The 23155-nt window shown below is 35.2% G+C and overlaps 1 protein-coding gene across 2 annotated transcripts in view; it reads left to right on the plus strand.

The window, feature by feature from the left end:
- Positions 1-3708: 3708 nt before the first annotated feature.
- Positions 3709-23155, plus strand: part of SUB2_1 (Suppressor of the cold-sensitive snRNP biogenesis mutant brr1-1) — a gene marked incomplete at both ends in the record, with an annotated part of 34683 nt that continues 15236 nt past the window's right edge. Inside the window, 2 exons of one of the 2 annotated variants that reach the window (XM_051209289.1) lie at positions 3709-3876; positions 20263-20451. In XM_051209289.1, the coding sequence (XP_051072888.1) occupies positions 20304-20451 (148 nt within the window). Of the gene's footprint in view, positions 3877-20262; positions 20452-23155 lie in introns of those variants that run through there. The other variant, XM_035733200.1, reaches the window with a different exon arrangement.

Genomic DNA, 23155 nt, shown 5'->3' on the forward strand with positions numbered 1-23155 from the left:
AGCATTTTTTAGTGAGTTAGTTCTCTACTGGATGGGATTGCTAACTCTATACCCGACCTTTCTCCTTAATCCGGGCTTGAAACCGATGGCAGTAACCCCAAGGGTTGGGCTCCAGGCGAAATTATACTTTTCATGTTATATGTTGAATTGTCTTTGATTGGCCTAAATTATAGCTTTAACCATCAACAGTCTACACGTTTTCTTCATTGGATTGAAATTCCTTTTTTTTATCTGTTAGTGTTGTTCCTGAAACCTAAAGATGGTTTATCGACGAGATTATAATTTATGAACGAATCAATCAGATTTACGATGACTGGTGTCAGATTTCGGCGTGAAATTCATTCACTCATTTGGTTAAATAGAGTTTTAGCATTATAGCTAATGTCTATCCGTGATGAAAATCATCCAAATGTAATTCCTAACTCTAATTACCAACTGTAAATATTCATATTAATTACTCACGCTTGTTTATAACCCTCATTTAGCTATGGTATGTAGATAGACATTGTCAAGGTCACTTTAGCGCCACATAACGTTTGTCCATAAATTATAAACTCACCGACATTTCTAGATGAATATTGATTATGTAATGTATTCATCGGAATACTTCTAAACTATTTTGATTGAGATCATGAACCGATTGATGTTAGACCATCGTTGGAAACCTGGAAGCACTGAAAAGCCGTTTCGTGCTATTATCGGACTCCTCAGCAGTGCGCAACTGCGATCTTGCTCGCGGTATTCCAACCCAGGACCTCCAGTTTCGCGCGCGAACGCTTAACTTACTGGACCACTGAATCGGCATCTAATGGTTTTAGTGTCTAACATCAACCAACTCATGAAATAGCGCAACCATCTTCCATTGTACTGAGGTCGACAGCTGTTTCTACCCGACATAGATTAGCTCCACTGATCACGGTTTTTCACTAGAACTCCGAGAATTCTCTCACAAAGCTAGTCACTAATGAGCACATGTTAATTATTAGTATAGGGGTTGTGGAGATTATTACGTTTTTGATTGAGATCATGAATCGATTAATGTAAGACCACCGATGGAACGTGGAAGCACTGTCCCATGTGATACTACAAAAACAAACTTATTTAAAATAATCCATTAGTGAGTTTTCATTGAATGACTAGTTCTTTAATGGACTTCAATTATTACACAATAGATCAATATTAGTTAATATATAATGAAATTTCATATTGTATAAAGTAAATATGATTTTCCTATAGTTAGATCATAGTAGCCTAAGTGTTTAAATTCTATTTTTGTTTTGATGAACTTATTTATCTATTTAAACATATATATGTATATATAGCGGTGGAAAGGGGCATTGTATAAATATGCCCATACAAGTCAATTGTTTCGTATGTGAGATATGGGATACTACTCGAGTGTCGAAACCGAAAAAGGTGGTTTTCTAAGGGTGGAAACCTGGAATCTTTGGTCTAAAGGTCTGATCCATAAGGCAGTAGAGCGACGTTAGGAGATCCAGTCTCATGTTAACCGGTGACCAACAATAAGCTCATACACCATTTGTTCCTTCAGGATCCTAGAAGCCAGCCTATATGTGCCATTGGTTTGGAATCGGGGTTTTCCAACTGCCCAAGCGGATTATCCATATCCACCGACCCGGTTAGATCGCCGAATATTCACTTTTCTTTATCTCAATTTACTAAACAACAGTAATGTCGCAAGAAGGTAGTGAGTAATATTTTGTTGACAGTAACTGTATACGCGTGAACATATGTGAAATGTCCCATACTAGAAAAAAATGGTCATGTAGTGCTTTCAAACTTTCCTTAGTGATCTAATGTTAATCAATTCATTGATTCAACTAGTAAAATGACTAAAACCTCCATGCCAAACCTTCCCCTTTTGAAAATAATACATAATCATTGCAGTATATAAATTAGTTCATTATCACAATACATATATACTTAATTACTTTCTTACTTACTTACCCTACTTTAATTTACTTACTTACTTTACTTTGCTTACTTACTTTAATTTACTTACGCCTATTACTTCTAATGGTGTATAGGCCGCCGACCAACATTCTCCAACCCACTCTGTCCTGGGACTTGCTTTCTAGTTCGATCCAATTGTTGTTCATTCTTCTCATGTTTGTCTGTTTCCATTTCTCGGCGTAATGTGTACTTTAGTCTTCCTCTTCTCCTTTGGTCTTCAAGATCTCAAGGTGAGAACTTGCCTTGTGATACAGTTAGGTGCTTTCCTCAATGTTTGTCTTATCCACTTCCTGATTTCTTTCTTTGTTGAAATCTAGTTTGTTCTCTCCCATAGTAGGTTATTGCTAATAGTGTCTGGCCAATTGGTTTCGAAGTATTTTGCGTAAACATTTACATACATATATACTGATTTCATCTTTACTTATATTACACTATGTGTGTTCGATTGATCAATCGATTGATTGCTTGATTAAGTGATTGTTGAATCAATAAGAAAAATCTTTTTCTCTTTTTTCTATTAAATCAATATTACAGGTTGAAATCATGAGTCAGTTGAAGCTAGACCACCATTGAAAACCTGGAATCACTGGACGGCCGTTTCGTCCTGATATGGAACTCCCCGGCAGTGCGCATCCACGATCCCGCACCACACGGGGCTCGAACCCGGGACCTACTGGTTTTGCGCGCGAGCGCTTAACCACTAGACCACTGAGCCGGCATCCAACGGTGTTAATATCTAACTTCAACCAATCTACGAAGTTGCGCCACCGTACACCATTGTCTTCAGTGAGTTCCTATCTCACAACAGACCTGGTTAAACTCCACTGGTAACGGCTTCTCACTAGAACTCAAGGAGTTTTTCCTGAAGTCAGTCACTAGTGAGCTGGTGATTATTATCAGAATGGGTTTTGTGGAGAGTTTTAGAAATTTCACAAGTTGAAATCATGAGTCAGTTGAAGCTAGACCACCATTGAAAACCTGATGCTCGTGCGTGAAACCAGTAGGTCCTGGGTTCGAGCCCCGCGTGGTGCGGGATCGTAGATGCGCACTGCTGAGGAGTCCCATATCAGGACGAAACGGCCGTCGAGTGCTTCCAGGTTTTCAATGATGGTCTAGCTTCAACTGACTCATGATTTCAATCAGTGAAATTTCTTAAACTCTCCACAAAACCCATTCTGATAGAAATCAATATTAATTCCTTGAAACATTTATAGATTATCATTTGAATTGATTGATTGATTTTTTGTTTATTTGAATTTCTATACAAAAATATGTAGGTAATTTTGATAATTAACAATATGATAAAGTAAAATGATTAATTTAAATAAAAGAAAAAGCGGGAAAGAACTTTTAAATGAAATGAGTTTTAGATTAGAATAAATTTTTTTTAAAAAAAAAAGAAAGAAAAAAGAAAAAAGGGGGGAAAAACGTTTTTTTTTATATACTACTGAAATACTCTCATTTATTTTATTGTTTCTGACCTCACTTAAAATATCATAACAGATAGTAATATAGATATATGTCTATATATACATATCTGTAAACACTTATACATGACATGTAACTAACCAACTATATGTATATAGATATGTATGGTTACTATGTTGTATCTGTTTAATAATAATATGAAATACTAGACTTATATAATTAACCAACCAATCTATGATATTACAAGGAATATGTAACATATATAATACAATACAATACAGTACAATACAATAAAACACAATACAATATACAATACAATTCAATAGATTACAATATAATACAGTTTTACATTGTTTATTTGCTTGATATTGAATTCAATGAAAGAATAAACAATAGTTATCTTTATATGATTCTTTTATATATCGAAAAGTGTGATTTATATGATTGTTATATGTTATATTGTGAAAATAAAAGGTAAGTTTTTATATGAAGAAGAAAGAAAAACCCATATTGATTGTTTATTATACTATTTTAATGTTTGGTATTGATATAAGTTAGTTAATTAGTTAGTTATATAATATACTATTATAGGTCAGGGTAATTTAACATTGGTTTTTAGGAGAATCAAATATTATCCGGATTTTCACATGACAACCTAAACAGTACAACTCAATCTAGTTTAACAGGAGAGCCAGACACCGTACAGGCTTTAATGCTACAATCCGAATAGTACAGCTCAATTCTGTGGTGTAACCACACAGGTATCAAGTACCCTGGTGGATCATTCGCACTATTCATATACACATTTATATCATATATATAGTTATTCCGATCATAGATCGCATGAAACAATTATGCACAGCACTAACAGGCCAAAGTTGACCAATTTTGATTACACGATAGTCAAACTCATTAATGTTAGCAATGGTGACATGCCTTACAATATCCGAATGACGGTGATATTTGAGAACATTGAAAAGCAACCACCAATATGAATGAAATCGGTTAGTCAGCAAACCAATATTGTGCATGAACAGCCAGCAAAACTTGCCAAAGTAATGCTGAATCATCCACAATACCAATGGCGAACCTCCCACCTCATTTGAGACTTTCAGCTCTACATAACCCTATAGCTTTGATATTACTTCTTCTTCTTCTTCTTCTTCTTCTTCTTCTTCTTATTATTATTATTATTATTATTATTATTATTATTATTATTATTATTATTATGAGTTTCGATAATGTTATAAACATATATGTATAATAAGCATAGATGAATAGTGGTGAGTAGTTGGATCCAGGATACACATTTTGTCAGCTAGACGTATCAGCATCTAAAAGTTGATGTATACTCCACGACTCGAACTTACTGACATTTGGTTCGCTTCAAATACTATCATATATTATTTATTTAGCTATTGAGTTCTGATAGCCATTTACTTGTGTGTCCTAGAATGAACATCAATTGTAAGATGCTGATATATTCAGTTGATAAGTTTCGAATAAGTCATAACGCATGTCATGGATTCTACTGTTAGCCATTATTCGTCTTTCCTTATAATGCTTGTGAATAAACGCAGTATCGAGGTAATCCGCAAAGAATACACATATGCCAATAACAGACTGGTCAATTACAGTCCGAAATATCAATGGGAAGATTCAAATGAATTATTACATGACATCAATCAGCAAATAGGCAATGAAAACTAAAGTTGACACTAGATAACATTAAACTTGTCAAAAGTGTGTGCAATAACTATTCTGACTAAAAAACAATAGGCAAAATATTCAAGTACTATTACAATATCATTATATCATTAAGGAGGGACCTAGTGGTTTATATATATATATATATATATATATATATATATATATATATATATATATATATATATATATATATATATATGTTCAATCTTAGTGACATTTATCATGCAGAGTAATTTTGATCTGGTCATCATTTGAGAAGGATGGGACATGTGTTACGTATGCTCAATCACCGACTGCTCCGATGTGCGATGTTTTATTGTGTAGTAATAGGTTGGAAGAAATCTAGGGGCGGCCAGATCAAAATATGGTACTAATCCATAAAGTCACTGACAAGTGGACTTATACATGTTGGTAGGTGTAGTCTACCTGGTTATGATCCGCGAGATAATAGAAACCGATGATTAGTGACCTTCAATGACATGGCTCAAAATCGTTTGTAATAGCACAGGTGCATCCACTCTTTGTGTTCTCCCAAATTCTAATCTTCTGAATTCTTCATGTCCCTTTCCACTGTATTATACTCCTTGAATAACATCCTCAAACCTTAATTTTTCCGATTATCGTTTATACTACTTCTACCACAGTTGGATTTGAACTGACAATTGTATCTTTGTACTCATGTGGCATAGCAACTTGAAATGATGTATGTACGTACGTACGAAGTTCTACGTTGTTAGTGACTGACTGACTATCTCACTTAACTTTAAATCACATAGTTCTAATTGGAACTTACGTGAAATTCTATTTTGAAATAGACCTTAAAACATAATTACCATTCTAGTAAAGTTGTTAGTTATTTTAGTCATAGATCATATTAGTTTTTAATTTTAATTATTGATTAAATATTATCAATGAAGTGATCTAGTAAACCTACTATTGATTAGTATAGAATGATGGAAATGACTATAAATTCAACTCCGAAATTTCAAAAATATCCCTACCTAATGATCAATCAATTGTGAACACATTTCAGTCCTACAGGAGGTCAGTCGCGGCTCGGATAGCTCAGTGGTAACGTCACTAACTATGAAGCTGGGTGACACGGGGTTGAATCCGTCAGGGAGCGTCAATTTCCTTGAGATTATAGACACACCTTGCTGACGAGTGCCAAATAGCACGAAACTCAGGTCTAGGGTTTCCTGTTGACTACCTCCAACCACTATCTAATTTGATTTATTAGCAAAATCCAACATCATGTAAATTGATAAAGATCACAATTGTAAACGATAAATAAAAGACGTGACCTGTGGAGCTAATCAGTATCAGGTAGAGACCGGTATCTATCTTAGTACAATGGAAGATGGTCGCACAATTTCGTGGACTGGTTGAGATTAGACATTAACACAGTTGGATGCTGGCTCGATGGTCTAGAGGTTAAGCGTTCACGTGCGTGTCAGACAGGACCCGGGTTTGGATCCCGTGAGCGGGATCGTGGATGCGCTCTGCTGAGGAGTCCCATACTGGGACAAAACGGTCGTCCACTGATTTCAGGTTTTCAATAATGCTCTAACTTTGATCGATTCGTAAATCATATTCATGGCTGGATGTATTGCTTGAAGGTCAAGATTTCATTAAAAATAAAAATCATCCAGCAAAACTGAATGATGGGAATTATTCACATCTCCCTGTTATGGAGAAGTTCAGTGTAGCACACCTAGATATAACTAGTTAAGAACATAAATATAGTAAACTTTAAGGCCTAAAATGAAATGATTACTGAAAATTACACTCTTGTATGCAACAGGCACCTACTAGGTGAAGAGAAATTGATTAAAATTGCTAGGAACGTTGTGAATAGGTTTATCCCTTTACGGACTTAGATAAACTAAACAATTCAGTTGAATTTATTCAAAATGCATCAATTGATAGTCAGTCATAAACAATGCAGAACCTGTCACGTAGACATATCAGTTCAAGTTGCCACAGGATATCAGTAAATCGCTAGATAATTGGAAAGCATAAGCATAGACAGCATAATTAGAGAACCCGGCCGTTGCTGCTACCATAATGTGGTGCTTAGGCTTACTCATCGTGATGAACCAGTGATTTCTCAAGGTCCTACCATGCCAGGCTGATCTGTTGAAGGACGATAAGACTAAAAGCAGCAAACTCACGATACGAGAGAGAAGCCATACTGCTGACTGTACACAGGTTTGATGGCAGTAAGGGGTCCCCCCAAGACAGCCAGCATAGCAGCGATGCTGCCTTCCCTCAAAGGAAGATTGGAATTAGAAAAGTGTCGACCCCAAATACACACACCTTGCCTTATCCCACAGATATCTTTCTTCGGTGGTAAGATCGTAACAAGTACGGAGCTAACACAAAAATTACTCAGAAACGTTTGTGTGCGATCGACCTCATGGATTTGTCCCTTTGGTGTTGCGGTCACACTCTCAGGTCACTAAGATCAACTCTAACCGAATTTCCTTTTCAGGTACCTCTCGAAGAACCTTTCTATCGTATGGACTACGGGGAAATAAAAACCACCCTCATACTTCTAACAGCAATCAAGATCACTGTATTTCTAATTAATTTACCCCTGATAATTCGTGGAATAAAGGTAAAAAATATATTAAAAACTCAGAATCTAAATAAAGACAAATAGTAAATACATATTCATCAGCGCTTCTACTTCTGAGTTGTTTCATATAATGTTTCTAACTACTTGTTATGATATCCGCGTTGACCTCAAGAGAGCACTTTGAAGTTACTCACATGGTTGAGTCAAGTGATAAGTTTAATATCAAATGATTCAACAAATTGAAATCACTTATATCTGTCTTTTCATAATTATCAATAAATGTGTAAGTAGTATTGCAACGTTGAGGCGGTGGAGAAGATTTGTAGCTCAGGTGGATGATTTTGATGGAGTTTCGTTCTCTGAGCTGGATGGTTTGGTCATGGAGCTTTCATTGTTCTTCTGTACAACATCATCAGCACAAACTTCAGATAGTGCAGAAGTGCACTCCATCAAAAGTATTGCAATGTTCAACACTCTTAATTTTTCATAGGATATCCGAAAAGACATAATTTATGAATAACTATTATGTTGATCGTTTGCTTGTATAACTGTGTTTAGCTAAGAAAATGGAAACAGAAAACTAGTTTAAAATATACAATACATATAAGTAGTATTCTGTTAGTAAACATCTCAGTTACTGCCCCCAAATGCCCTGGTATGACCGAGAGTGTGGAGAGTTAGCTGTTTCCTTCAAAATGTTCTCATATGTCACGTGCATATAACCACTGCCACGGAAGTTCTATCCACTGCCTTTTTCGCTACTGAGGTGCTGTTTACGAAATTCAGAAGACGAAAGTAAATGTCCGGCGCTTTATCCAGCTTAGTAAGTACGAATGATTCACCTAGGGGAGTTGGGAAACCTTCATTCGGAATCAATGGTACGCATGAGACCATGAGACTGTATCTCCGTACATTTCTCAATTGCCCTGTGGATTAGACCTCTAGGTCAAAGGCTCGGGGTTTGGCAACTCAAGATAACCACCTACTTCAGTCTCGGCACCCGCGTAGCATCAATGTTTAGGTATTTAAATAAATAACAGTTACTAGATCAAGCTAACAAATAGTGATATTTGTTATCATTCTTATTTCTTGATACCCATTTTTTAAAGAAAAAGTTAGGACAGGACTTAAAAACCGAGATGTTTTCATAACTGTTTTAAAGGTTTTTATGGGCATTAAAGTAATTTTAATAGTTGAGATCATGAATCAATTAAAGCTAGACCATCATGGAAAACCTAGAAGCACTGGATAGTCGTTTCATTCTAGAGTAGGACTTCTCGGCAGTGTGCATCCACAATCCCACTCCATGACATTCGAACCCAGAACATATCAGTCTCGCGGGCGAGCACTTAACCACTGGATCGGCATCCGACAGTATTAATGTCTAACTTCAACCAATCCACGAAATTGAGCAACACATCCACCATTGTCTTCAGTGAGTTGATATCTCACAACACACCCGGTTGAACTCTATTGATCACGTCTCCTCACTAGAACTCTAGGAAATAACTTTTGGAGACAGTCACTAGTGAGTATTTGATTATTATAATCAGAGGGATTTTGTGTAGATTGTAGTGATTTTTTTAACAATTGAATTCATGAGTCAATTAAAGCTAGACCACTATGGAAAACCTGAAAGCATTGGACGGTCGTTTCGTCCTAGTATGAGACTCTTGGCTCCCCGTGAGATTCGAACACAGGGCCTATCAGTCTAGCGCGCGAGCGCCTAACCACATGACCACTGAGTTGGCATCTAACGGTCGTCCAGTGCTTACAGGTGTTCCATAGTAATCTAGCTAAAATTGAATCATGAATTCAACTATTAAACCAATAACTATTTTCATATATATCCAAAACGTATTCATCATCATCTGAACAATAGTAATGATCTGCCAAGATCTTCAAACAACGGTATTTAATTTATCATTGGAATTCATAGTTATATTCAAGATAATTTAAGTGTCATTGTTATGTTTGGTCAAAGATAGACTATGATAAACACGGAATGAATGATTTTGAGCTTGAGCGAGAAATCATAATGTAATTGATGGAACTATTAACTGATGTGATATCATGTATAATATGAATGCTCAACCGCTACTTAACTTTATTTCGAATATAGTTTACCACTGAATTGGACTAGTAAACGATAAAAATTAGATATCTATTTATGGAGTCATTAATTCTTGGGTCGAATTGTGTTGGGAGATACTAACTTACTAGTTGAGGTCTTTGATATCATCAAAATGTGGTTCGGATCCACTAGACGATAATAACCTATGGTTAGAGACCTTGAGTGACATGGCTCAAAATCGTCTGTAATGGTACATGCTCATCCACTCTTTGTGTTCTCCCAAATTCTAATCTTCTGAATTCTTCATGTCCCTTTATTTTTCCCTCTTTCCAAATTTATTTCACTGGACTATACTCTTTGAATAACATCTTTAAACCTTAATCTTTCCGATTACTGCTTATACTCTTACTACCTCTACCACTATGGGATTTGAATTGACAATTGTATCAGTATGGGTTTTGTGGATATTGTTGATTGGATTGGATTGGTTGAAGTTAGACATTAACACCGTTGGATGCCGGCTCAGTGGTCTAATGGTTAAGTGCTCGCGCGCGAAGCCAGTAGGTCCTGGGTTCGAGCCCCGGGTGGTGCGGGGTCGTGGATGCGCACTGCTGAGGAGTCCCATACTAGGACGAAACGGCCGTCCAGTGCTTCCAGGTTTTCAATGGTGGTCTAGCTTCAACTGACTCATGATTTCGATCTGTGAAATTGTATCAGTGTGCTAATGTGGTATGGCAACTTGAACTGATGGACATACGTACGTACATACGAAGTTCTACGTTGTTACTGACTGACTGACTGATTATGAAACATATATATATGTATAGTGTTTTAATTCTGACGATACTACTTGACTATACTATCTATTATACATAAAACTGATGAACATTCATATACAATAACTGAGAATTGATTCTTTGCATTCTTCAAATCATAATGTTACGCAAGAGTTATGACAAACTTTCATCTAATGTGGCATAATTTATGTTTTATGGAATATGAACTTCATTAGAAGTTAAAGTACTACGACTACTACTACCACCACTACTACTACTACCTCTAATAAGTAGTATTGATTGGAAGTGAAATCATCTGATTGTTAATTCCTAAATTAAAAGTGACACATGTTCAATGTAATTGTTTTAAAAATAAAGGAAATCTAATCTTTTGACTGTTTCTCTATTTACTATATAATATAGATCTTTTGATAGGGCACATTAAACACTAGACATGTGAATAACTATTTCTTATTATTTTTTCTTGTTAAAGGTAGTTATTGTCGATTCATTTAGTATTGTAATTGTTGTAATTGATCAGTCTGTTATTAGCATATGTATATTCTCGATATTACCTTAATTCACAAGCATAGTGGATGGTTAACAGTGGAAACCAAGACGTATATTTCATCCTATTTGGGACTCATCAGTTAGATGGATGTATCTGGATCTCAACGTTGATGTTCACTCTGAAAGATACAAGCAACTGGCTATCATAACTCAGTAACTAAGTGAATAACTCGCAATGGCGTTTGAAGCAAACGATACAGGGTTTGAGTCCAGAACTGAACATCAACTCTGAAATTCAGGTACATATAGCTGATGAGTCCTAAAACAGGACGAAACTTGTGTCCTACATTCCACTGCTAGTCACTATCCATCTTTACTTCCAACGCTTATTAATTAAGGTAATATCAAAGCAAGACACATAGTATGCACACATACCACTAAGAGATTAACAAACAAACAAGTGAAATAGTCGATACACTTGTATCACATTCAATCTTACCTTAATTAATCGATATATTCATTCATAGATTGATTATTATGTAATCAATAATTGATAGATAAAATCTAATGAATCAATTTTTAAATCAACATTAGGCATTAATTGTTAAACATTTAAATGTTGACATTGACTTTCTTTTATTAAAATGTGTATTTTAAGAATAAAGATTTTGTTTGTTTTAAGATATAGATATTCATATATCATATTTATTGAGGTTATACGTCACTAACGTAGATGATCTATGTTGAATGATTCGGGGCCTACTCGAGTTAGACGAGAATGGTTTGACAAACTAGCTAACGTCGAAGGTACAACTCTCAGTCAGCACCTTAGGTAGATTATCTCATCAACAAATCAAAGTACTATAGATGCTTTGAAGACTGTACAACACAAAGGACGTTATTACTGAATTATATTACTTAAAGTAGATACAAGCGAAAGTAAGACCACCGCCGAATGGTTCAGTTCATGTTATACAATTAACTGATGCACGTTGGTTGTCCTTGATCTCAGACAGGGATAGATAATCTGTTTGATATTCAGTGACTCAATTGCCGAATGATTTGGCCCGGGCTCAGTGACATTGCACTGGGCTTACAAGGTGATATATGAACGGTTGCTAAATATGCTAGTAATAGTGTAAAACCTCAAAAAACAATGTTGCTAAATAACTGAAATACAACTATAACTTCAATTTAACTATTACATCATTGGTATAAGTGTTCATTTTGAAATGGAAATTGAACATTTTATTTTGTATTAAAATGTGTACCACTGAAGAGTCCCACCATAGTCGTAGTCGTCGACGTCGTCGTCGTAGTAGTAGTCATAGTCATAGTCGTTGTTGTAAAAATAGTTATATAAACACTTTATTGTAGGAAACCAATAAAGTTCTGAATTATTATTTTCTGGTGAGCGTTTCTTTAGCAAGTTAGTTTTCTACAGGATGAAGTCGCTAACCCTATACCCAATCTTTCTCCTTTATCCGGGTTTGAGACTGGCAGTAGCCCCAAAGAGGCTCTGGGAGGATTGCCTGGCGATAATTCTCTAAACGCTTTATAAAACAAACCTTCAGTAACAGATATTATTATGATAGAACATGTCTTTATACATAAATGATGAATGATATTAACCATCAATTAATGAACCGAAATCCTATAAAAGTAAGTGATTACCCGTACAATAGGAATAAATATTTCTACATCCATGGTAGATTTTGACTTATTAACTCTAAAATTTGAATCATGCTTTTTGGTTTTATTATTTAAAGTCATTAACAATCAATTTAAAATTTACAGAAGAAGATTTTGTGAAGATTTAGGTCGTTTTAATAGTTGAATTCATGAATCAATTGAAGTTAGACCAGAATGGAAAATCTGGAAACACTGAACGGGTGTGTCGTCCTATTATGGGAAACTTTAGAAGTGTGCATACATGATCTTTCACGTGAAACTCAAGTCCAGGACGTATCTTTCTCGCACGCAAACGCGTAACCTTTAGACTACCTGACCGGCATTCAACGTCGTTGATGTCTAACTTTAACCAATTCGCAAAATTGCGTCATTGTCCACCATAACTAGTGGAATTCAACTGTATCTGTTGTGAGAGTGGCACTGACTGAGGACAACAGAAAACGATAGCACAATTTCATGGATTGTTTGATGTTAGACATTAACACCAGTGAATATCGTCACAGTGATTTAAAGGTCATGGATTCACGTGCGAGGACGATAGATCCTAAGTTCGAACCTCAAGAGGCATGCAGGATCGTAGATGCTCACTATTAAGGAATCCCACAATAGGACTAAACGATTATCCAATGCTCCCATGTCTTTCATGATGGTCTAGCCTCAATTGACTTATGTATTCATCTATTAAAATGACCAAAGTCTCTACAAATTGTCCTCCTTCTTTTCAATGAATTTGATCATTAAATCATATTAAATTACACAGAATTTTATATTTCACTTTAATTTATTCAATTTTTATTTTATAGATCAATTGTAACTACATGATATTGATTTTCTTTATTGATTAATATTGTCATATTATCGAATCAATAGGTTTTCTTTTCTAGAATTTATTGATTTTTTCAATAAATTTTTCAAAACAAAAAAAAATTATGTATATGAGTAGTTGTGTAACATTATCATGTGTGATGTATACTACTGATATCAGCAAATATAAATAGTATGTATCGTCATCTATCGAGAATGAAATACCTGGTGGTGTCAGAAGGTCTAAGAACATCAAATGAAAAAGAACAAGAACAGAGGATAATTGATGTAGAAACGAAAGAATAGTTAAGTGTGAGACAATTGATTGACATTTTGCAAAGGAAATAATAACTGTATGGTTCTAAGATATTTACTTAGAGAGATTCTGTAATTTGTGTGTCCATACACATTTGGTTGTTGTCCTTCCCCCCCCCCGGTGTTCTCGTTCACTTACTTAATTCTTTCTCTTTAGCGTTTTTTTAGCGAGTTAATTTTCTACGGGATGGGGACGCTAACCACATGCTCAACCCTCCTCCTTTATCCGGGCTTGGGACCAGCAGTAGCCCCCGGAGGGACTCCAGGCGGAGTTGTTCTCGTTCACTACAATAATATTATGCTGTTCAGTAGTCGAATGCGTTGACAACTTCACTTATGTTGTAAGTATGATCAGTCCTAATAAGTTGGTGTTTGACAAAATCTTAGCACGGAATCGAAAAAACTCGTTTGACTTTTGCAAACTTACGTCACCTATGGCGAAGGTGAGATGTTCGTCTATCAATTAAGAGGCGAGTATACTGCACGGCTGTTCGTTCGGTTTTACTTTACGGCTGCAAAACATGGCCATTAAGAGTAGAAGATACTCGTAAGCGAGTAGTATTTCAACACAGATGCCATAGAAATATTGTTGGCATCTGCTGGGTTCACCGGGTAAGCAATAGTGAGGTTAGAGGCAGGGTATTAGGGAATGATAGTAAATGAATTGATGAGGTTGTGAATCTTCATCGACTGAGATGGTTGGGCCACGTGTTACGTATGCTTGAACACCGATTACCACGACGTGCAATGCTAACCGGTGTTGGAGATGATTGGAAGAAAGTTAGGGGCGGCCAAACTAAAACGTGGCATCAGTGCTTGAAGACACTAACTTCTAGTTTGAGCCATGTTGGTAGATGCAGACTACTTGGTTGGGGTCCGCGTGACTATCGTAACCAATGGTTGGAGACTGTGTGTGACATGACTCAGAATCGATCACAATGGTGTAAGTGTATACACTCTCTGTCTTCTCTTAAACTAAGAGATTAAAATTGCTTTATATCTTTCTTTCTACCAACTAATTCTTTCTTCCTGTACTATATCCTTATACACAATCTTTCTTTTATATATTACCATCATCAAAATAACTACTTCTATGAATTCGATGTTCATCTTGCTGTGCTGACGCGGTATGGCAACTTGAATCGATGCATATATGTGCCTTGTCCTATGTTGTAGATGACTGACTGACTATGTTGTGGTTTCCTTCGCTTCGGGATACACTTCCATAAAGTAGTTGACATCAAGAGACTTAATAAACGTCTCGTTGTTTTCACAGTATACGGGATTCTGTTGATATATTTTACAAAGATATTAAATATAGCTTACACATTGAATGAACAACTAGTTCAGTGCTTTATTATCAACTATATGGCTAGTTGAGTTTTTAAACTTTGTATAATAATGGCAGTTCACCGTATATTTTCCATACTACTTAAATATTTAGATATAATCTTACAAACATTGAATTACAATATATTTGTTCACTTTTCACAACAAGTGGAAACTCTTTTTTTCTTGTTAGTGTGGGGACTTGTGGAGATTGTAATATTTTAACGGTTGAGTTAACAAGTCAATTTAAGCTAGAAAACCAATGAAAACCTGAAAGCACCGGAATGCTGTTTCGTCCTAGTATGAGACTCCTTAGAGGTGCGCATCTACGATCCTGCATGCGTGACCAATTGCGTCTAGTCAGTGTCGAGGGTGAAACGGTCATCCACCCCCTTCACTGTGTGAAGGGATGGGCATGATCATGGACCGATTGGAGTGAGACATTAGAACCATTGGATGTCGGATCAGTAATCTAGAGGCTAAGCATTCGTGTACGAGACCGAAGGTCCTGAGTTCGAGTCACTTAGGTGCAGGGTCGTGGACGCACTCTGCTGATTAATCCCATAGAAGGACGAAAAGGTCGTCCATTGCTTTCAGGTTTTCGATGGTGACCTAGTTTAGGTTGACCCGTGAGTTTTGTTTCTGCTTTATTGATTTTCATATTACTGAGGTGATATACTGATCTACTTCAATTAAGCAACAAATTTAATTTAGGTTTACAATTAACAGACACAACTTTGTTCACTTTTCATATTACGTTGTCAGTAAAAGAAATAATTTTAGGGTAGAAACTAATATCATATAAGTCTAGTCCCTATAATAAAACAATAAAGGTTTAGTGTGAACATTGGTCTGAGTAACTTGACCAAGCATGCACAATATTTTGATGTTATGTAAATAATGGTATGCGAAAGGATACTCTAGACCTTCATATATAAGACTATGAAGCTGAGTGACGTAGATTCAAGTTCAACACGGAGCATTGATTCCCTCATTACTGTAGATACAATTCGCTAATATGTGCTAACTAATATGGAACTTCAATGCACAGTTTCCTTCAGACTAACTACAAACACCTAGCAGAAGAAGTGTAATAATTTAAATCCATTTACTTTATTGTTTCATGAACTAAGAAAACTAAATATAATACTTCAGCTCTCCCAAAAACGATGAAAGTCATAGGGATGATCTACTCAGTTGCTGAAATTTGGTGAAAGGGGTTAGCATTAATTTGAACAATAAATCTTTTTTTAAAGCAAAAATCCGGTTTTAAAACTTTTCTGTATTTTTAGTAGTTAAGATCATGAGTCAATTAAAGCTAGACCACCATGGAAAACCTGGAAGCAATGGACGGCCGATTCGTCCTACTATGTAACTCCTCAGCAGTACGCATCCACGATTCCGCCTCGCGAGATTCAAACCCAGGATCTATCAGTTTTGCGCGCGGCCGCTTGACCTTTAGACCACTGACCCGGTCAGGTATCCAACGGTGTTAATGTCTAATTTCAACTGTATTTACTATTTTGATTGAGATTTTTGATGTAAATAAATTTAAGACAAAAGTGAAAACAAGTATTTGTGGTTATTGAGTTGAAATACTTTCGACAGATAGTACGTGATCTTCGTTGTACTATTTAGCAGCTAACTTCTATCTGTTCTTTGATTATGAAGTAAAATCACTAATTGATCGAACAATATACTGGACTTCCCTACTTGAATACTTCGTTCATTGCATTGGTACTGTTATTGCTTTATGTGTTTTCTTTCACTAGTTTTTTTCCATCCTCAGATGTCATTACAAAATGTTGTGACAGTCCAAAACTTGTTCAATAAGTCTTTTTTCATTTTCTGTTGCTCTGGAAGATTGTAATGGAAATAATTTCTTTTGATCAGGTTATAGAGTAGATCAAAAAGATATTATTAACTGTCCATGTTAACTAATAAGAAGGTTTAATGTCAGCTGAAAAGATTAAATTTTAATAAACATTTTTGGTTAACGCCTTTTCAACCACACCTAGGTGTGGTTAAAACGAAACTGAAATAAGAATATAAGTTTATAAAGTTTAGTTTAAGATATTTAGGGAAGTATTTACATTTATGCTGGGATCTGAATGAAATTAAAAGTTAATGACCAGAAACTTTAATTAAAATCAATAAACGTAGATACCTTACATGAGCATATTCTTTAGTTTCATACTGAATTTCAATAAAGATGAATAGTGACTAACAGTGGAATCCAGTTTGATGCGTGTTACATCCTATTTAAGACTCGTCAGCTGAATGTACCTGCATCTCAGAGTTGATGTTCACTCTGTGACTTGAACCCAGTACCGATCACTTCAAACGCCATCGCGTTATCTATTAAACTACTGAGTTCTGATAGCCACTTGCTTTTGCAATCAGGTGGAGTATATATTCATTTGGTATTATTTGTTTGAATCTTCTCATTCTTATTTAGGACTGTAATTGATCAGTCACTCACTTATTGTGCATCCTGACTCGATATTGCTTTAGTTCACAATCATTATAAGCAAATACGGATAGTGACTAGAAAAGGAATCTGGAACTCGCGTTTCATCGTATCTGGGACTCATCACCTAAATGTCTAAAGACTCAAACTAACAATACCGAATAAATCTGAATTTGAAAAGTCTTGTAACATAACACTTCGTTTTTTTGTATCTACATAACTCTACTGGTTAACTTTAAGTGTTCCATTTTAATAGTTGTATTCGTTTTTGTAACCTTTTTTGCGATGATCAGCTGAATTTTTCTTTATGATTCATAAAAACATAGGGAAATATTTGGAATGATTGCATACTGTAATTAGAAGACTTTCATTGATCTGTCGAATAATATTATTAGTGATTTTTTTTAAAAATATTCCACAAATACTGAATAACTCTAACCTGACAACCGTGTTCTAACTGTTCAAGGTTTAATTATCTTGGTATGTATTCCTGTGGTCCTTTGTTTTATTGGATTGATTACTAACTTTATGACTGATTGGTTTTCTTCATATAAAATGTTTTCAGCTAAATCATTGAATACCTTAAAGAATAAAAAATTATCAAAATAAAACCTCAACTGAATTGAATTGTTTGTTTAACATTGAAATGCCATAAGAACTTGTTGTGTGGCGTCGAGTCGTGGTTGACTATGATCACCACTACAAGAAGACTACGTGCCGGTTAACCGATAAAATCTCCGTAGGCCAAATATTAGAAGGCAGTTGATGGCTGTAGTCGAGATGTATTTATTGGCGATCTCATGGTATCGGAAGAATACCGAGATCGTGCCAAGTTACAAGTATGGTTACTGAGCGTAACCGAATTCGTGCAATGTCACAATCAAAGGAAGAAAGTGTGTTCTTAGTACAGTTAAACAAACAAGTACAGTAAAACAATCACTGGTACAATTGGTTATAATAATAATTAATTTCATTATAACAATCGCGTTCTCTTGATAAAAGTATGTCACTACAAACTAATCTATTATATTTAGAAATATCGTTAGTCTTATACTGATGTTTACAATGTAAGTAGTACATTTCGTAATGTGATAAATTCTTCCTTCAAAATATTTACTCATTCTGGGACTGGATCAATAACTAATTAATGAAGTTATCATAAATAAACCATATAAGGGTTAGTGTACCATTTGTTACGTAATAACAAATGATAAATAGATATCTTTAATTAGAAAACATATATCTTTACTTGTGTATACAATCTCAACTTGTTATATTCAGAATTGAACATGTATTTTACTCTGGAACATGTCATTTACATATACCCATAATACAGTATTGGCAGTAACAAAGTATCGACTGATGACGAGCATATGACGAGATTGACGCGTCAAATTCATTCCATATTACGAACAACAGAGAAAACAAAGCCATTGAACACAATGATAATATTTTATTGTTTGGACAGATTAATACTGAGTTCAAGTTGAAGTATGAGCATCAACACTGTGAAAAAGCTTTCATTCAGTTGACAAATCTCAAATAAAATGAATCATGAGTAGTAAATTGATTCGTTAGCTGCAGCCTAAACAATATTAAAATATTTATTCTTCCTAATATTAGGGAAATATATGACTCAGCAATTTGATGGTGGTTGAAGGTAGTTAATAAGAAACACTGGACCAGGGTTTCGTGCCATTTGGCACTCGTCAGTAAAGTGTACCTGTAATCTTGAGAGGACTGGTGCTCCCTAACGGATTTGATCACAGCTTCATTGGTACAGGTACACCTTGCTGACGAGTACCAAGTAGAACATTGCAACTTGGTCGATAGCATCCAGTCTGCACTAAGAAATACTTGACACACATGATATTGATCACCACCCAGTGATCAATCAATTGTGAACTCAGCAATTTAGTCATATTGTAGTGAACGACAACACATGTGGAGACAATCGAATGTGCTTGAATACAAAATTACAAAATGTTTTAGTATAATCTGTGAATCATACAGTAAGTTCTTCATTTTTAAAATGTCAATAAATCATCTGAGACTTTATTATTCCTTCGTTTTCACGCAAATCATTCTTTGTTCTCGTTCTCTTCTGTTTGATCTTCTTAACCTTCTGCCTCATTTCACCTTCGATTAATGATACATACTACCTATATGTGCTAACATCAGTAGCATACACCACAATATTTGTTGCTGAAAATAATTAATTTATTGATTTTGTAAATTATATACACATACTGATTTAACAGTATAGAGTTGTGGAGATTATTAAGTTTTTGATTGAGATCATGGACCGATTGATATTAGACTATCATTGAAAACCTCGAAGCACTGGACGACCGTTTTGTCCCATTGTACAACTCCTCAACAGTGTCTCTCTCACGAATGCTTAACCTCTAGACCACTGAATCGGTTGAGGAGTCCTACAATAAGACGAAATAGATATCCAGTGCTTCCAGGTTTTCAATAATGGTCTAACATTAATCGGTTTATAATCTTAATGAAAAGACATACTGAATTATTGGTTAATTAATGTTAACTACAACTCATTCAACATATTTAACAAATGAATTACCTTTTATTTCAGAATAAGTTTATCTATCTATCTACACCAACACTTGAAAGAAAATGGTCTCCAACTATGATCGATATTCCAATTGTACATCTCCAACCTTAAATAAAACAGACTATGCATCACATTCTAATCGATTAAATTTATATGTAGATAATAAACCTGTTACACCTTGGATACGTGGAGAAGTTATTCATGAGGGAAGTGAGTGTCATTTTTTTGGGTTTTGTTTTGGTTATTAAAATATATTGTTTCCATGTCTTTTTATTAGAATAAACAATATTAAACAAGATTTAGCTTTGTATTAATTCCTTTACATTGTTGATGACAAGTACATTAGAATCAAATTACTGTAATACCCCCCCAAATACACATTCACCCTCCGAAGTAATGATTTCTATCAATTAGAATCAAATGAATGTCCTGAGGAATAAAGTCTCGGATTTTGGCGCAAAAATCCACTCATCCATTTAGTTAAGTAGATTTATGGCACTATGGCTGATTTCAGTTTGTGATGAAAAACTCCCTTAATCTAATTCTAAACTTTACCCTGTACTGATCTACTTTTCTCAAGAGAACGCGATTGATATAATAGAAACCATTATTATTATTATTAATTAGACCAGTGATTGTTTTACTGTACTTGTTTGTTTAATTGTACTAAAACATACCTTCCTCCGTTGACTGTGACCTTTCACGCACTCACATACGCTCAGTAGTTCCGTTTGTAAACTTTGGCACGATCTTGGTATTCTTTTGATCCCATGTCGGGCTCACCAGTTGTAGCGTTGTAGCGTGGCGTCGAGTCGCAGTTGACTATGATCACCACTACACTGAGACTACATGCCAGTTATTAGGTTGGATTCCTTCGTACGCCAAAAACCAGAAAGCAGTTGACGGTTGTAATAAGATATATTTGCTGACAATCTCGTGGTATCAAAAGAATACCGAGATCGTACCAAAGTTTACAAGTGGAACTACTGAGCGTACGCGAGTGCGTGAAAGGTCACAGTCAACGGAAGAATTTATGTGTTTTGGTACAGTTAAACAAACAAGTGCAGTAAAACAATCACTGGTACAATTGGTTATTATAATAATAATTGTTTCCATTATACCAATCGCGTTCTCTTGATAAAAGTAGGTCACTACAAACTATCAACTGTAAATCATAATTCTTATTCCTCATCCTGGTTTATAACCATCATTTCGTCCGAGTTATCAGGTGGATACTCTCAAGGCTAGTTCAACATCACTCAAAGGTCGTCCAATAAATGATAGTCTCACCATAATCAGTACTTAATCTTGAAAGTTATCTATTTTATAGCTATTGTCAAGAGATATATTTGTAGTTAATATATGTTAACTCTAGTGAATAGACTTTACTAGATTAAGGCAATCTAAAAGATTATGATCCATAGTTAACAATAATCATTGTTTTAGCAAATCTATCAATTCTAATTCATTTATTTTGGTAGTAAGCGTTTGTACATAAGACTGAAGGCCCTGGGTTCGAATCTTACGAGGCAGAATCGTGAATGTACACTGATGATTATTAGTCCCACAAGAGGACTAAATGGCCGTCCAATGCTTCCAGGTTATCAATGATGGTCTAACATTGTTCAGTTAATGATCTCAACCAAAATCTTTTTTTTTCCTGAATGATATTGATTTTTCTGGAAAACACTTTTTCTAGTCACACTATACATACATACTGATAGCATCAACAATGGTGTATCATCTTAGACTGAATAGAAATTTCTATAGAAGAATTTTCAAGGAAAGAACATAAAAAGTTGTCTGATCTTTATTCGTAAACATATCTGTCCATTGAAAGAAGTAAACTATGATAGGTTCAATGTTAACAACAATCAATCAACATCGAGATCTACAGGATAAGCTGTGAACTGCATATGGAAACATTCGAACACTTCACTACTATCTGAAGTTTTATGCTGATGATGTTATTCAGAATAATGATAAAAACTTCATGTCCAAATCATTCAATTCAGAGAATAAAACTTCTGTTATTTGTAATTAAGCTGTCGCAAATCAATCTGAAGATATTTTAACACATATTAAGATAGTGCTATACAGCGGTTCATGTATCTTAAGATGACAAAAATATTAAATACAACTTAGTCTTCTGATTAGACATTAACACCGTTGGATGCCGGCTCAGTGGTCTAGTTGATTAAGCACCTGGCGCGAAACTGATAGGTCCTGGGTTTGGATCCCGAAAGGCGGGGTCGTGGATGCATACTGCTGAGAAGTCTCACAATATAACGAAACAGCCGTCCAGTGCTTTCAGTTTTCCATGGTGGTCTAGCTTCAATTGACTCATGATCTCAACAATTAGAATAGAAACTATTGATAAATACCTTCAACCTTTGTCAATTTCTGATATCATCTATGAATAAAATTTGTCTCATTCTCAACAACCGATAATACCTATCCATCAGATCATCAAGAGATCTTTTATGACTGATATTTATTAACAGAAAGGATTTGGTGGATATTATAGTAAATTTTTAATAGTTGAGATCATGAGTCAATTGTAACTAAAACACCAAGTAAAACATGGAAGTATTGGATGACCGTTTCGTCTTAATATGAGGCCCCTAGACAGTGTGCATCCAAGATCTTGCCACATCGCTAGATTGGAACCCATTACCTATCAGTCTCGCACGCGAGCGCTTAATCAAATAGACTACTGATTTGGTCGGCATCCAACGGTGTTAATGTCTAACTTTAACTAATTCACGAAATTCAGTAATACATCCACTGTTGTTATCAGTGGGTTACTATCTCACAACAGATACGATTGAACTCCATTGATCACTACTTCTCACTAGAAATCCAAGAAATACCTATTTTTTAGTCAGTCACTAATGAGCATATGTTGATTCAT

Source organism: Schistosoma haematobium, chromosome 1 (assembly GCF_000699445.3).
Source record: "Schistosoma haematobium chromosome 1, whole genome shotgun sequence".
Classification (NCBI taxonomy): domain Eukaryota; kingdom Metazoa; phylum Platyhelminthes; class Trematoda; order Strigeidida; family Schistosomatidae; genus Schistosoma; species Schistosoma haematobium.